Source organism: Rhea pennata, chromosome 1, assembly GCF_028389875.1.
Source record: "Rhea pennata isolate bPtePen1 chromosome 1, bPtePen1.pri, whole genome shotgun sequence".
In the NCBI taxonomy this organism is placed as follows: Eukaryota; Metazoa; Chordata; class Aves; order Rheiformes; family Rheidae; genus Rhea; species Rhea pennata.
The window spans coordinates 74,790,875-74,806,297 of record NC_084663.1 but is presented as its reverse complement, the minus strand read 5'-3'; the positions used below and the strand labels follow the sequence as shown (position 1 = coordinate 74,806,297).

Sequence of the window (15,423 nt, the reverse complement as noted above, 5' to 3'; positions counted from 1 at the left end):
GGCCCAAATTTGTGGTGTCCTCACCAGCTGAATGAGTGTATCTAAAGAACCAAAAACATCTCTGCCTGCAGCAGTAGTATGCTATTGCAGGATGTGTTTAAATTGCCATGGTAGTAGTGTCATTGGCTTATGCTTGGAATTCAGTATCTAGAGTTCTCTTGCTAGTATGTTTGGCACAAGAAAATCAACATTAAAAAGAAAAACAGAAGAAGAGGAACTTCAGAGTGATAGTTCAAGTGGCTTGGTAATGTGCTAATAGGAATGGCCCAGGGTTGGATAAGTGGTGTAATTCTGTTGACTTTACGTGCAATCAATGGGCAGCAGAAATATTGTTGGAAAAGATGGCCATTCAGCCAAGGCATGAGCCCGTCCAGCAGATGAACAGGGCGTTTGCTGAATGGATGCTGGGGGCAGGGGAGGAAGAAGAGAGAGAACAAATGAGAAGCAGGAGGCATGGTGATGGTGGTGGTAGAGGACTGCATGAGCTGCTCAGCCCCTCTCCTGCTACACGAGTGTCTTACTCACTGTGACACTTCAAGGTGCCACTTGCAGCGCTGGAGGAACTGCGTAATTCAATAGCAGGACAAAACTGGGCAGTGGAGGAGAGGACAGAGAAGTGCCAGGTGCCTTTGCGCAGACTGCCATTGCGTTATGCCGTTCTACCCTCACTGAGACAGCTGGAATTAAAACAGCCTCCTCATGCTGCCATTAAAAGGTTCTCTTTTTTAAGGACATGTGCACTTAATGTCAGAATATTGAAACCATATCCACGTGAATAAAGTTAGTAAGCCAGTGATTCATTGCTGTTTCAAATCTCTATCTAGCCACAGTAAAATTTCTGCTCAGTAGTGACAGTCTGTGTCCACATGCAGGCTATGATTTACAGTTCTGTGTTTTGTATCAACAACATCTGTTTAACAAAAGAAAAAAAAAGGCCAAGAACATTTATTTTCTGATCTCTATACCAGATGTTGTTTCTTTATGCACAAGATTCAGGGATTATATCAGAAATAATTTTTTCTAAATGAATAATCTGAAGCATTTTTCCTAAAGCATGTCCTGTATCCAGTAACCACATAAAAACATAGGCATGTGCAAAAATAAACTCACAGTTTGCACAAATCTATAATTATATATATATATTTTAAAGCACAAACATTGAGAACCAAATCCTAGGCTCAGATGGTAGTTGGGGATCCTGGAAGATAGGCATGGGGAATATCAGTTCTCAGGGTTACAACAGAGATAAGGTGACAGAGAGCAATTGGAACAGCAGAAGTTAACAGTGGAGAAATGAACCCACGCTAAAGGGAAAGGAGGACATGAGAAGCAAATGTACTTTTGAGGTGAGGAGGAGCTCAGCAGTGCTGGAGCACTGCTGAGGGATAAAAACTGAGGCCATCTCCACACATGAGAGTTGTGCCCTGCTCTCATGGAGCCTGCTGCTGCCTGCTGTCCTTGGGACCACTGGTTTCCCCAGGAGGAGAGCTGAGAAGTGCACTGGCAGCAAAGCCACTTAGGTGGGTTTCTGCTTTCCACCTTCTAGAATGGTTATGAGCCTGAGGAGTGCCCAGTGTTGAAGGAAGAGCAATGTATGAAAAGCGGCTCTTGGTCTAGCTCCTTCTGGCCTGGCCTGGTATTTCCCAACCAGCCTTTCCACAGAGCAAGAAACGGTGCAGAGAATAAGTGCACTCACTTTCTCACCAAGTGCAAAAGCACTGGCTTTCCCCTCTTGTACTGGGGGAGCCCCACACTGGGTGCAGTACGCCGGGCACGGTCTCCAGGTGCCAAAGAGAGGGGAAGGATCGCTTCCCTGGGCAGCTGGCTCCACTCTCATTAATGCAGCCCAGGGTGCGATTAGCCTTTTTCACTGCAAGGGCACACTGACTCATGTACTTACCACTTACGTATGGTTTTGCCCACAACAGTTGTGTTAAATCATGTTCAAATTCATGGTCTTGATTGTAAAAAAATTATTTTCATTATTGTTTCCATTTCTTGGTACTAAATGCCAAGTCCCTTGAGTGTGTTTGGTTAGCAGAAATTTCTGGGCGCTCATTCTTGGAAGAGCAGGGTCCTTTAGTCCTTTACAGAACTTCAAGCTGAGTAGTGCAACAGCTGCATGTACCGTCAGAGAAAAAACTTCATGATCTGAGGTTTATTATCGTTCCCCACTGTAATTTGGGGGGGGAATATCAAAAGCCAGACTACTGAACCTGAAACACTGGGAGACATTTATAACTGGCTTACCTGCCTATCAGTCTTGAACAACTCACAGTTATTCAGAATTAAGGTGATAGAGTCTGCTGCAGCCCTCGAAAAACATGCAGCCACGTTAAAATGAAAGCGAATGCATCAGTGATGCTGAAGCAGACTGTGGTTCGGTGTTACAGTTCCAGCCTTCTTTTTGTGGGAAACAGCTTTCTGTATTTTCCCGTGAGCTGTGGAAGTTGTAGAATGTATCAAGCTGTGAATGGCCCTGCCAGACCTATTAGTTTTCTTATTACATAAAGATTTATCTGTAATTGCCAAGGTTTATTTTTATTTTCCTTGAATTACTGTTGTGGATGCATATAGATGCATAACAATTCCTAATTCCTCTCCCTGTACTCTTATACAGCACAGATTGCTTATCAAATGCAGTCTCAACATTAAAGTGTCAAACAGGATTTGCAGAAAGCTATTTGGGTTTGTAGTTTAGGATGAACATTTATCAAATTGTGGATTAGCTGAATCATGCACTGAACCAAATTATTATTGTCTGTGATTAAATCACAAAGTGGTTATTGCCCTGTGTCATCTAAAGCACAAGATAGTTTAAATCTTTAAAATCCCTTTTTAAGGTTGCTATAGGAGCTACATAACTACAGACCTTCAGGACCACACTTTGTTGCTAGGCAGGAAAAAGTAGTCTTCAATCAGGTAATTTGGACTAATCAGTCTCTGCTTACACAGGCAACAATCTGCAAAAGAAATGGATGGACTTAGGTATGCCTCAGACATACAGAATAATTTTTCAGTCAATAGATATCTTTGTGCCTGAAGCTAAAATATTTATTCAAGGTGCTGGCTCAAGCGAAGGGAGTGAAATGCTTCTTAGTGCAAAAGGGACCGCCTGTCCGTCTACGAGCAGCACCGTCAAAGGTTGGTTGTGTTTGCAGCAACGCAGGTCCTGGGGCACCACAGCTGCCAGGGGCTAAGCCGTGGAGAGTGTCCCAGCAGCGCTGCTGTCAGGCGTGGAGGCCGGAGGGTGACCGCTGGCAGCAGCTCCTCCGAGTGTCAGTGGAGCAGGATTTTATTGCTGGAAAAAGGCAGGTTGCAGCTTCCCTAAAGCCGTAAGAGGCTTTTGCCAGGCTGCCGTCGTGGCTCGGTGTATGCTGATGCAAACTGTGGAGCAGAATCCTGCTAGCCTCTCTGTGCAGCACACAGAGCCGAGAGGTAGCAGATGTTCGTGAAGGTTTCCGTAATGGTCCTTTGTGGTAGTTGGCAGCCCCTAGCTGCTCAGAGTTGCTCAGAGTGCTCTGAGCGTACTCATTTCCACAGCCTCACTCTTAGGTAACAGAAAGTCTCTTGGTGGCCATGTCACTGGCCTCGCTGAGTCACCGAGGGAGCACAGGGTTTGTGCACCGTAGGCGAGCGGTGGCCCGAGAACATGAAGACCCATCTGGAGCTCTTGAGGCTCGGCACAGGGGAGGTCACAACCCCAGAAGAGTCACCCATCACTCACAACCTCTTGCTTTTCGAATAGATAGGCGGGAAAGTCCTGAAGCCGCCTGCTTTCGTGTTGCAACGAGGGGTCACGGGGTAGGAAGGGCTGAGAGTCACTGTGTTAGATGGTGCCTGCTAGGGAGATGAAGGTCTTGTGTAGCAGAGCGTGACATGGTGGGCGAGCCTGTGGCTATGGCGCAGGCAGACAGCGTGCGTAGCACTGCCCGCGCTCCGCTACTTCGTCCGCCTCGTCCTCTTCTTTGACCTATTTTCTCTCATTGTTATCTAGTCATCTGTTTTTTAAAAGGCTCAGCCCAGCCTTTCCTGCTGGTCGCAGCTGGTCCGTGTCCCTGCTAGCCTGCTAGAGCAGCGCCTCTGAGGAGCCGTCCTCTGCCCGCTACTGCGGAGGCAGGGAGAGAGCTCAGCTGGAGCCGGCTGGCCGGCCCCGCCAACAGGACAGCGATGGCTCAGGAAAGACTTCTCACCAAACGGAGAAGCTCTGAACAGATTTCTCCAGTCTCTGCTCCCTCCGTGCTCAGACAGAGCTCCCGGCAGAGTTGGGGAAATGGCAGCGCTTTACTCGAGCGAGGACCGTGGCCCTCAGCCCTGGCCTCCCGCTGGGAAACCCGCGGAAGGGAGAAGGTTGCATGGAAAACTGCAGGAGGCAAGCGCAGGCTCTCACTCTGAGCTTCTCTCTCTCAAAGAAGGCTCTGAGACTTCTTGGAAAAGGCAAGCGGCAAATCCTCCGAGCCCCACGATCTCTGGGGCCCGTGCGCTCGCGGCTGGGACGCCGCGCTGCTGCGTGCGCCCTGCGTACCTCGCAGCGAGGTGCTCGCCCCGGCGAGCTGCCGTGCCTGCTGGAGGCCCGCCAGGGGAGTTCACTGGCGGAGAAGGAAGGAGGCAGCGAGCGTGCTGGATCACCGCATGAAACGTCTGCTGTGCTCGTGTGCAGTCTCCTTGGCTCGCAGCCTTTTGGCCAGCCCACCTGCCTTTTTTCCTCCCCCCCTTTTTCTCTCTTTCCAGCTGAGCTGACAGAGCGGAGGCTGCGGCTCCTCGCTGTCCCTGCAGCCTTCCTGCCTGGCTGACTCTCCGCCCCGCGAGCCCACGCCTGGCCGCAGGCACATGCTGGAATGCGAATGCCGCGCAGGGGCGCAGCTCGCGCTTGCGGGTAGCCGGAGGAGGCTCTGATCCGCAGGCGGGCTGCATCACTACTTTCTTAACAACTCATTCCGTGTCCGGGTGGCTGCTTCAGGTTCAGATGTCCCATCCGTATGCCTCACCCCCCGCGAGTTCGTTGATGCTTGAGTTAAGTCACCTTGGGCTAACGTGGTTGCTGTTTATAGCCCGAGTCATGTGCCAGATGTTTGCAGAGGTTTGCACTGCTCCCTGCCAGCAGGCTCCCTCTCTAATGCAAACTGGTGATTTGTACTAGGGGGTGGGGGGGATTCAAAATGTCTGAATAGGCTCTATCCTGGGAAAAACGGTTGGATTTATGAGTAATAATTAAGGCATGACAGATAACACACTCTGAAATCCCATCCCCACAAAAACCAAGGAGGCGCTGGCGAGTTGGAGGGAGACAGGCACGCGCCTGCAGGGGAGACAAGGCACAGTACAGCTTTAACGCATTAGTTGGTCAAGGTGAACCCTGGACTGAGCCCATAAACACTGAAGTCCCAGAACAAATGTTTGGGATTGTACAAACATGTTAACCACCTCACGTTAATTGGCAAGCAATTACCTTGAAGTAAAAATAGCTTTAGTGCAGCTGAGCAGTCACCGAGTGCCTGTCCCCCGGTGAATGCTTATTGCTCGCTATAAAACTTCGGAAGCTCGCGGAGCTTTGTGATTAAAAGTTTTTGTTTCCAGCAGCACTTGCTGTTTGCTTGTGATGGGACAGACTCAGCAAAGAGGGCTGGGCGCTGGAGCTAGTCTTCATACTACCCTTTAATAAAATTCTACAGTTCACCATAGAATGAAAAAGTAAGGTAGTATTGACCAGTGAAAGTGTATAATTCAGCAAGGATGTTTAACTGATGTGTGAAGTGTCATGAGACTTTCAGTGTAGGCTGGATAAATATTTATAACTTAAGGCCAGGTTTGCAGGCTAGACTGTTTCTTACTGATCTGGTGAATTTTGAATCTTTCTGATAATGTTCCGATAAAAATGCACAGTTGGACTGGATTCCCTTAGACGCGTATGCAGTCGAGAACCAAGAAGCAAAATCCTGCCTGTTCCCAACCCGGTACTTGCAACTGCCAAGCGAGAGACCTGTGGTCAGCTGTTTGACCTGTTACCTTTTGGCTCCTGGGAAACGCAATGAAAGTCAGCAGTTTCTTTTCCATGCAAACCTATCATCAGCTCTGTGACCTTCTCTTGGCACTTGACTCAAGTCCTTGCTTGATCCTACCCAAACATTTTGGGGAAAAAATGCCCATATCTCTTAGTCTGTAACTAAACCACAGCCAGGTTTCTTTCTTAGGAGAGTTTATCACAGCACTGCTGTAAACGCAGAGCTGGGCATGCAGGAGTGAGTGAGGTCTGTCCTTGAGCTCCTGGGGCCCTGGAGCAAACGGTGGCCCAGATGGCCCAGCACATGCGACAACCGCAGCAGTGGAGTTTCAAATTGCTCTCTCCCTGTGCAGCTCGGCTTAAGAAGTGTTGGCATTATGGTCAGCCATGCCAAAAAGGGCTTCCAGCCCATCAGTTGGCTCCTATGGCAGCGTGACCTCGTGTTTGGTAGCTTCAGGTGCTTCAAGCAAGAGAGGCTGTAGTGCATGCAGATATCAGAGCTTTCCAGGAAACATTCAGATATAACTGCAGCTCTGTTCACAGTAGCTCTTTTGAATTCACTTTCTGTGACTATAGTGGCAGGCAAACTTGCTGGCAAACATTTTGCAAAGGAAAAAAAAGGCATTGATCCAGCAAAGCACTGTGCACAAACTATGCTTAGTATAAATGAGTACACCTGTGCTTAATGTTAGGCACGTGATGAATACTGTGGTCCATCGTAGCCAAAATAAATTTAAAATAAATATCAGAACATACTCATGGAAAATGAATGCTGGTCTTGTAAGCATAAACACATGCAGCAGAAATAGGAGTCTACCACTCCGTGCGTCTGATAGGGATATCCAGCAGGGAAGCGTCATGTGATCTCCATGCTGATTTCGAGCTCACCAGCTGAGCTGGTGAAAACAGGTTTTGATTTGAATGAGTTATGACCCATTGAAAACGGCATCACGCGTAACCACAGTAAATTGTCATAATGAGATCACGAGGCTCACCGGAGTGGGCAGCAAGGGGAGGCCTCCTTCCACCAGCACGCATGCCTCACTGAGCGCTGCACTGCAAAATGTGACCAAGGGGCACCACCCTGTTCCCTGGCCACCTGCTCAGTTTAGTGACGGGACAGAGTTCGCACGGCTGGACAAAAACTCATTAGAAGCTTTGAGTTAAAGAGAAGACCAAAAAAAAGGAAAAAAAAAACCCTCATGGCATCGCATTTACAGCCCTATCCAGGGCAGCAGAGGGGATTGGGCTAACTCAAATAATGGAAAAAACATAGATCCTGTAGCTATGTCCGTTCTTACAGCAGCTTACTGAGAGCTGACTTGGAGGTTTCTAACCTGTGTTGCTGTAGGAGGGCCTGGTGATGAGGGCAGAGCACTACACAGATGAAAGGGCCCAGCTTTCTGTGGAAGCAGGATAACTGTGTTTGCTTAGTGCTCCCCCAGGCTCATAAATTCTCTTGGACCAGTCTGCATGTTATTTGTTCATGTCCGGCTGCCCCAGGACTGCCTAGCTGTGGGAAGTGCAGAGGCAACTCTGGCTTTTGTATTTTCCTGGTGCAATCACATAAGTAAGCAGGTGAAGCCTGAGGCTACAGTGACTTTCATGCACTGGAGCCTTTACCAAATACCAAGCCCAGACAATGTGTGCGGCACAGCTCTTGCACGCCAAACTTCTAGGTGGACCTCTGGGAAGAACCAGATCATTCTTTTACTGGGAAATAGTGCTGACTGTGTGGAGCCGTTGGCAGCACGGGAGACTGGAAGAAATGCACTCCATTCTGTTTCTCTCTTACAGCAATTGAGTGCACATGTCCACAGATGCCTGTTGCAAAACACCAGGCATATGACCTAACCACATCCTCCCACTCGCCCAAGGTGGAAGGCAGAGGTGCACTGATGTAACGCATCACCAGATACAGGACCTGTTTCCCTTGTCTGGTGCCTTAAGGCAAATTGTGTTGCTTCCCCATCGTTGCCACTCCTCCTCTTAGGCTTGCACCCTCAGATCTTTCTCTGTTATGCTTTGTACACAAATATCCGTGCCCCTGAGCAATGGAGACAGTTCAGCCTCATGCTGATATGCAGCACTGTCCCAACTTGTATAATCTATTTATAGTATTTTTAATATGATTAGATTCAGAGCCCGAGTTCATGAATAGCGAACCGCTCAATTCAGTGGCATTCCACTTCGTGCTCAGTCCATAGCCCGTGGCCGCAGGGCTGTGCCTGAGCTGTGCAACCCCAGTAGCACACCGAATCCTAAGCCGTTCCCAGGGCCCCAAATTGTCCATCGTGTGCAGCTGAATTCAACCCAGCCTCTTGCAGGATGTGCGCTCCAGGCCTGGCCAGAGAGGACTTCTGCTTGTCTGGTCCTCCTGATGTTGGCTTGCTGACATTGCTGCAAGGACAGCCAAAACAGCTGGAGGCCAGCCAGGCTGAAGAGACAGGGAGGAACTGTGTCCCTGCATACATTTAGAAGCAAAGCACAGGGAGCACTGAGGATTTTTTGGTGTTCTTGTCCACAAGAAATCTCCCCAGGGCTGACCCAGCGGGCATTTCTGCATGGCAGCGGTGTGGGTGGATGGTGAGTGTGCTAAGACTGCCCACATTGCATTACAGGTGCAGCTGTGGGGAACCGAGATTTTGCAATTGGTGCTTTCTGTGTCAATGGAACCAAAAATAAAAAGGCTTGTGGCAAATACCTTTTGAATTTATTGTTTCTGAAGTTCACTTGCTATGTATGATCTGCTATGTAGAAATCCTTCTGAGTTTTCATTCCTTAGTCTCAGGCTAGCAGCACTGGATAGCCCCCCCCCCCACTAAAATTTCTATTTTTCTAATACCCTTGCAGGAGAAGAATTTAGACTGGTTCCCTCGGATGAGAGCCATGTCCCTGGTTAGCAATGAAGGAGACAGTGAGCAAAATGAAATTAGGAACCTGCAAGAGAGGCTGGAGTCAACCATGAGCCTTGTGAAACAGCTTTCTGGTCAGCTTGCCGAGCTCAAGGAACAGGTGAGTGCCCCTGCACTGGGCAACCTGAGCGTACGTGGGTGTGAATGCTGCAGCTTTCGTCGGCTCACGGACAGGATAGCCTTGCCAAAAAGAGACTTTTTCCATAGAAAGGTTTTATCTTTCCCTCCAGTGCGCTTTCTGAGTAGATACACTGATGTGGGATTGGAGTGAATTTGTATTCTAGGTATGAAATTGTATTCTATTAGTAGCAGCAGAGCGCAGGTAAGGAGGAAGGCAGAGGGGGAATTAGTTAGAAAATCCTGGCGACGAATGTGTGAGGATGGCAGGGGGAAGCGGTGGAAGTGATGCTGGGCTTCGCATATGTGAGCACTGCAAAATCTGTAAAAAAGCACTAGCATCAGGAATAGCTGCATGCTGACAGAAATGGGTAAAGAGCTTGCTGAAATGTAATATTTGGATGGTTTCCCTACTAGTAGTGTCACGGCGCTGTTGCAAATACAATTCCCCTAGCCTGTTGCTTTGCTTGTGCCACTTGTGTCTTTGTGTCCCTCCCTCAGCTCCCACTTCTCTTGTATATGACGTGTGAGCTTCTGGCTTCCCTGAACGCCCTGCTTCTGCCTGAGCCACCTTCTCTCTCAGTTCAGGAGCAAAGGGACAGCTCTTCCTTCTTTTTTGCCAAAGACGTCTGTTCCCCTTGACATGTTCGGTGCAGTTGCAGAAACGCATTTATTTGTTTTCTTCCATGTGTGGGAAGCACTTCCAGTGGCATTAGCAGAGTTACCTAATTGTCCCCTTTCAAATCCCTCCTTAAAACTCTTCTTCCTCATGAAAAACTTGACAAAAGCTTAGGCTGAGTATGCTGAGACCGTTGCTTCTTGTGCATACCCACACTGTCCTGTTGTTTTTTTTCACTCTCCTCTGGCTGAATCTGTTTGTTCTCTCCTGGCTTAAATTTAAACTCTCTGGGACCATCTTTTAATTCTGTGATTGTACAACACCAAGTGCAAATCCTGACCCTCTGCTGGAATCTGCAACGCAATGGCAGCACAAATAATACCCTGTAAAACCTGCCACTGGAAAAGAATAATGTACAAATGAGAATAAAATGTCCATACTTTGCAGGAGACAGCTCTCTCACTTCAAAGGAATCTCTTACTTGTAATTTTTAATGCTGAAAAAAAAAAGAATTCCACTCCCTGTTGTTTTGTTTATATGTATCTTGCTCTGCGACTGCTAAATAATAGTAAAAAGCGGGGGGGAAAAAAAGACTCTCAACTTGTCTCTCTGCCTTTCCACCTTAGATGACAGAACAAAGGAAGAATAAGCAGAGGCTGGGCTTTCTCGGATCAAACACACCCCATGTGAATCATCACATGCCACCACCCTGATACCAGGGGGAGAAGCCGTGACTAGCCTTTCATCAGTATTCCTGCTTTATTATAGAATAAAAAGCTGAGATTGAGAGGAGTGAACAGTGCCTATTGTTACAAAGTTAAAAACAACCACGTGCCAAGATGTGAAGTGGTTTCGCTCTGGGAACAATTTGTAGCTGTTTTTCATGGTTGAAAGGGACCACAACCTAGAATGCGAGAGATGCAAGGGAGACGGTTTGTATTCATCCAAGGGGTCCCGCTCAGCTGGGCTCGCGCTCTGCAGCTCAATGGCTTCAGCAGTAACTGTGTGCGATGCATGTCGCGGCAGCGTTCGGCCGCATCCTTAGAGCTGTCTCAAGATTTCTCCATAAAGCAGTGGAATAACCATGACGAGCAGAAGGAGAGAAGCTTATTAGTGCAAATGCAACAGCCTGGTTCAGAATCAATAGCAGTTATTTCTTGTCTTATTTGCCAAATAGCGACATTAGTCATATTTGCTTGGCATTTACTATTTTTTAATTACCATAAATATGTCAGTGGGAAAAGCAATAATGTTGCTACAAGTTAACTTCTACTAGGAGGGAAAGGAGAGAAACCTCAAAAGACTGAAAAAAGAAGAAAAAAAAAGAAAGAGTTGCAAAGAGGAACATTAATGCTTTTGAATTTTAGCTGTCACCATGCAATTTCTTATTTATAACATGGAGCACAATGGATCTACAGCTGTGGGAATGTTACGCACATAACACTGACAACATAACTGGAAGTGATTTCTTTCTCCTGGATTCAGATGGTCTCGATTAACGTGGCCATGAGATTTCACATGCTGAGGAGTTAAACTGTGTTTTAAATTCAGGTTCCAGTGGAGGATTCAGGAAAAAAAAATATATACCTGTAGTTTGAGGTGTGTATGGGAAATCTTTTAGTTTCCTGTAAAAAGCTTAGAAACGTCTTCATAGATGGAGTCGTAATGGTGTCATTACCTTCCATAAACGCACCAGCAGCGAGAGCTGACTTAGTAAATAAGCACCATGTTCTGCCAGCTTTCTTCTGAGCTAAAGGTCCTGGATTTAACCTTCCTTTGCCCTTCTTGCCTGGGTTCAGGAGCTTGCTGGACTGGCCTCTCCAGTAAGGCCTGGCTGCTGAGGGAGAGGGGGAAAGGGCCGAGCAGGTCCTTTCCTCTCCTAGGCTCGAAGAAAGGCAGCATCCGAGTCACCTGTACAGGTTTCTGCTCTATACTGTATTTTCTGGGATGGATTTCTGGATTTAACAGAGCCCAAGAGGCTTTTAGGAGAGGATTTTGGGGGCAAAAATGGGAGTTGTCCCAATTCACTTTCCTTTTCAGAGGAATTTGAACATCTAATTGTCCTTGGTACCTCTGAAAATGTCTCCGTTAAGTGGAGGGTTTTAGTAACAGTGCAGTCACTTTCTAAGGCAAAATATTTTGCAATGATTTCCCTCCATGACATTCCTGTTTTGTTAAAACTATTTTGATCAAAGGTGAAAATGTTACTGGTTCCAGTATTTCTAAAATATCTCTAAAGAAATCCAGTCATATTATTATGACACAGTTCAAACCAACAGACCTAGATGAACGGGAAAGGAGGGGCATTTCCCTCCCTTCATCCTTTTCTTGGAAGTCATCTCTTTTGCATGTCAATGAACTGGAGGAGATGAAAATAATATACTTTGGGGTCTGACTGTTCTGTCATTAGAACATTTCCCTTTGGCTTCAGTTGGGTTCTTCAAAAACACGGTGTGGAAAGCAGGGTTTTGTGTATTATTTTATGAAAAGAAGATGTCTATGCTGAGAACACTGTTGATTTTCCTTTAGCCCATAGAGCATCCTGGTTGAGAGAGGTGACAGCTGTATCTGGGCTCAGGGTGTGTTTTACCTGTAAAAAGTTCTCCCAGAAACTTAGATCCAGCCAGCTCTTTGCCTTCACATACAAAGGTGGTTACCAGCAATGGTACAAAGGCAATAAAAGTGAGTCGTGGGGAACCAAACAATTTCTTGTACCTCTTCTGCTGGTATCCTGCTCTCAGCCCCAGTGCAGCCAGGCTTTGGCTGGTGCCCCGGCAGAAGGAGTTCTTGAAGGCGACAAAAGCTGGGCTCGAGCTGATCTAGGCTGCATTTTTGCATCCAAGGCAGGAGATATATTTTCCATTCAGTGTTGTCTGATCTTGGAGAGAAGGAATAAATACAGCTGTGGCCCGGGGAGGTGACAGCAGGAAATCTAGGCAAGAAGAGAGCTTGCAGCAGAATACAGAAAAGCAGTTGTCTTCTGTGAATGGCTGAGATCTATTAGGAATAAATCTTGGAGCGTGCTTTGCTTTCATGCTTGCTGTGTACGAGGCCTTGATGTTCCTGCTCTGAGGAAGCAGTGCTGGTGGAAACCCCTGCAGTAAGCCTTGTCTCTCTGCGAGGAAAGGGCTTCATGTACCAGTTAGCATTCAGCACTGGGAGGCTCACAGGGAATTTATTCTGGGAGTTGCATCAGCCACGTGCCTTGCAGCAACCAACCTCCAGTGTAAAATAAGGCCACATTTTGTAAAATAAGGTCACATTTGCCTCTCTGACTAGACCTATTGTAAATCATGAAGCCAAAAGACATCCATGCCAATGCAAAAATCAACGTAAGTTTGTAGAAAATCAGACCCTGCAGCTGTATTAATTCAGATTAGTTTGTGCAGTTCATCAACTCTAGCCACAGCCTCTGTTTTAATTGCAGTTTCCTCTTCCTCACATCCACATATGGTTATTAGAGGTATAAGGCACAGTTTATTGGAACTAAGATACATTAAATGATCGCTATGTATTAGGTGGTGGGATTGGCTAATACTGGAAGTAGTTGGCACTTTTGTTGTTTACACGTGGAAAATCAACGGAACCACTGCACATAAAGAGAGGTTTCTGCCATTTGAGCTGGAAAACTTGAGAATCGATGTGCTTGTGCCCTGAGTTTGTGTCTGCAGTTGCCTGCTGCTAGTGCTCCCTCTGTCCTGCACCCTGACTGACATCCACCTCGGCTCAAGAGCGCAGCTATTGCTGTTTAGAAGGAAGAGCTAAAACATCAAAAATTACGAGCTAATGGATGCTGATTAGCATTTGCCACGGCGCCTTTCTGCTCTTCATAGCTTCTGAGGGAAACCTCCATGATTGATAAAAGTAGGTAATGCTACTTGCACGGATTGTAAATATATTTCACTTGAGCATTTTGACATTTTTGCTGATTCTGCCAAAGCTTGGGCCCTATCCTGCACCTCTCATCCATGTGAGCAATCCATTCCCATGCAAGTAGTAACTTCCACAGGAGACTTCTTACATGAGTAACAGTTGCAGGGGCCAGAGCTCAAGCCTTAAAGATTGTGAAATATCCCCATCAATAAGTTTGTAACAAGGGAAAAAAATCATTGTTTTATACATAAATTTATATGTATATCTTTGTTTAATGCAGCTGGGGTATCCTCTTTTTAGGCAAGCATCATCTGTTATACCTACCTATTTATATGAAATGATTTCAAAGAAGTTAAAACATCTAAGAGCTTTTAATGCCTTAGAGGGATTTATAATTGTATGCTCCTTGACATTTAAAATCTACTTAAGTAACTATGTCCATTGCTGCTGAATGTAACTTTTAATAAAGTGTGTCATTTTATATATGTTTGTCTCGCTTCTTCTTAAGGTGTGTGCAAAAATGTGTGGCTGGATTAGAGACCTTTGGGAAACACAGATTGTTTATCTTGCGTGGGAGACTAAACTGTTAGAATAAATGTGCCATGGATATGCATTAGTCCCTCACGCAAGCGCCGGGGCAGCCTCGCCGGGGCTGTTGGTCCAGGATTGCTTAACGTGCCGCAGAAAGCGCGTAGTACGCGCGCCCGTGTGCATGCTCACGTAGGTAAGTCGGATTTGCGCCCCTCAACATGCCTTCGGGAGGGAGTCCCTGGGGGGGCCGAGGAGCCCGTTGCTGCCCGCACGCAGTCCCCGTGCTGGCTCAAAAGACTTGAGTTTTGGAAATCCAGCCCTCGGATAGTAAGAACGCACAGGTTGAACGTAAAAGGCTTTGTGTTACGTCTCTCGCTGGGGCGAGGCGTTGGCTGTGTGTGTCTGTGTGTGAGATTTGAGTTTTTTTTTTTTTTTTTTTAACGTGTTTTCAATGCAGCTGCTTCGAGTAGCACGCTGAGAGGGGGGGTTCCCCGCTCTTGTAGGCCAAGGGATGGAGGAAGACAAACAGCCAAAAACCAGTGTCTTTTTGAACTGAAAAAAACTCAGGCAGAGGAAATTCGTGGTCTCGTGAAAAAAAGGAAATGCTTCACAAACCTGTGACGAGGGACTGCAAGCTCTAAGTATTTGTCTTCCCACTGTGATTATTACAGAAAGGCAATATTTATGATGAAAAGAATGAGGTCTCTTCTTCAGAGAAAAAACACGTTTTAACTACTTCTTAATAAGATAAGTGCTGTTAAATAGGACATACTGTTATTTCTGTGTACTTGCTGTACTAACCTGCAGAATTTTTGAGTAGAAGTAGCTTTCTTCTATTATGTTCTATAGCATGACTTTAAGTATAGAGGCGCTTGCTTGCTACAAGTTTTCCTAGATCTTGCTGCAGAAAGGATGTCCTAAGAAAACATATCGCTCTATTTTCATGCTGTAGATCTTCAGCCTAAGACTGTAGTTACATGAAAAAAAAAAAAAAAAACAAAAAAACCCAACCCCAAAACTAAAATTAAACTCCTAAGCACAAACAGGAGCTGTTTCACATGCAGGACCTCTTAAAACCTAACATCTAGGCTTCCATTTCTTGTTCTCTCTCTGCCTTTTTAATTCGATAGGCATTGGAGGGAACACGTGTCTCCCCCAGCATCAGCCGCGCACACTTCATCGGAGTCACTCCGGTGTGGCCTGAGAGGGAATTAGGCTCATTAGTTTCCCCAATCACTGCTGTTGTGACAAAAGCATCTGCAGGCGAGGATGTTTTCTTTGGAGAGAGCGTGCTTCTTTTCTAGGGGTGGCTGCCAAGTTTATTTTTAAGTCGAGAAAGCGGAGATTTAAATCTGCTAACCTTCTTG

The 15,423-nt window shown here is 46.6% G+C and overlaps 1 protein-coding gene across 2 annotated transcripts in view; it reads left to right on the top strand.

The window, feature by feature from the left end:
* ITPR2 (inositol 1,4,5-trisphosphate receptor type 2) overlaps positions 1–14,006 on the top strand; it is a 283,042-nt gene extending 269,036 nt beyond the window's left edge. For both annotated transcript variants that reach the window (XM_062591989.1, XM_062591981.1), the window contains exons 56-57: positions 8,855–9,016; positions 10,279–14,006. In XM_062591989.1, the coding sequence (XP_062447973.1) occupies positions 8,855–9,016; positions 10,279–10,365 (249 nt within the window). In that variant the 3' untranslated portion in view covers positions 10,366–14,006. The remainder of the gene's footprint in view (positions 1–8,854; positions 9,017–10,278) is intronic.
* Positions 14,007–15,423: the final 1,417 nt, after the last annotated feature.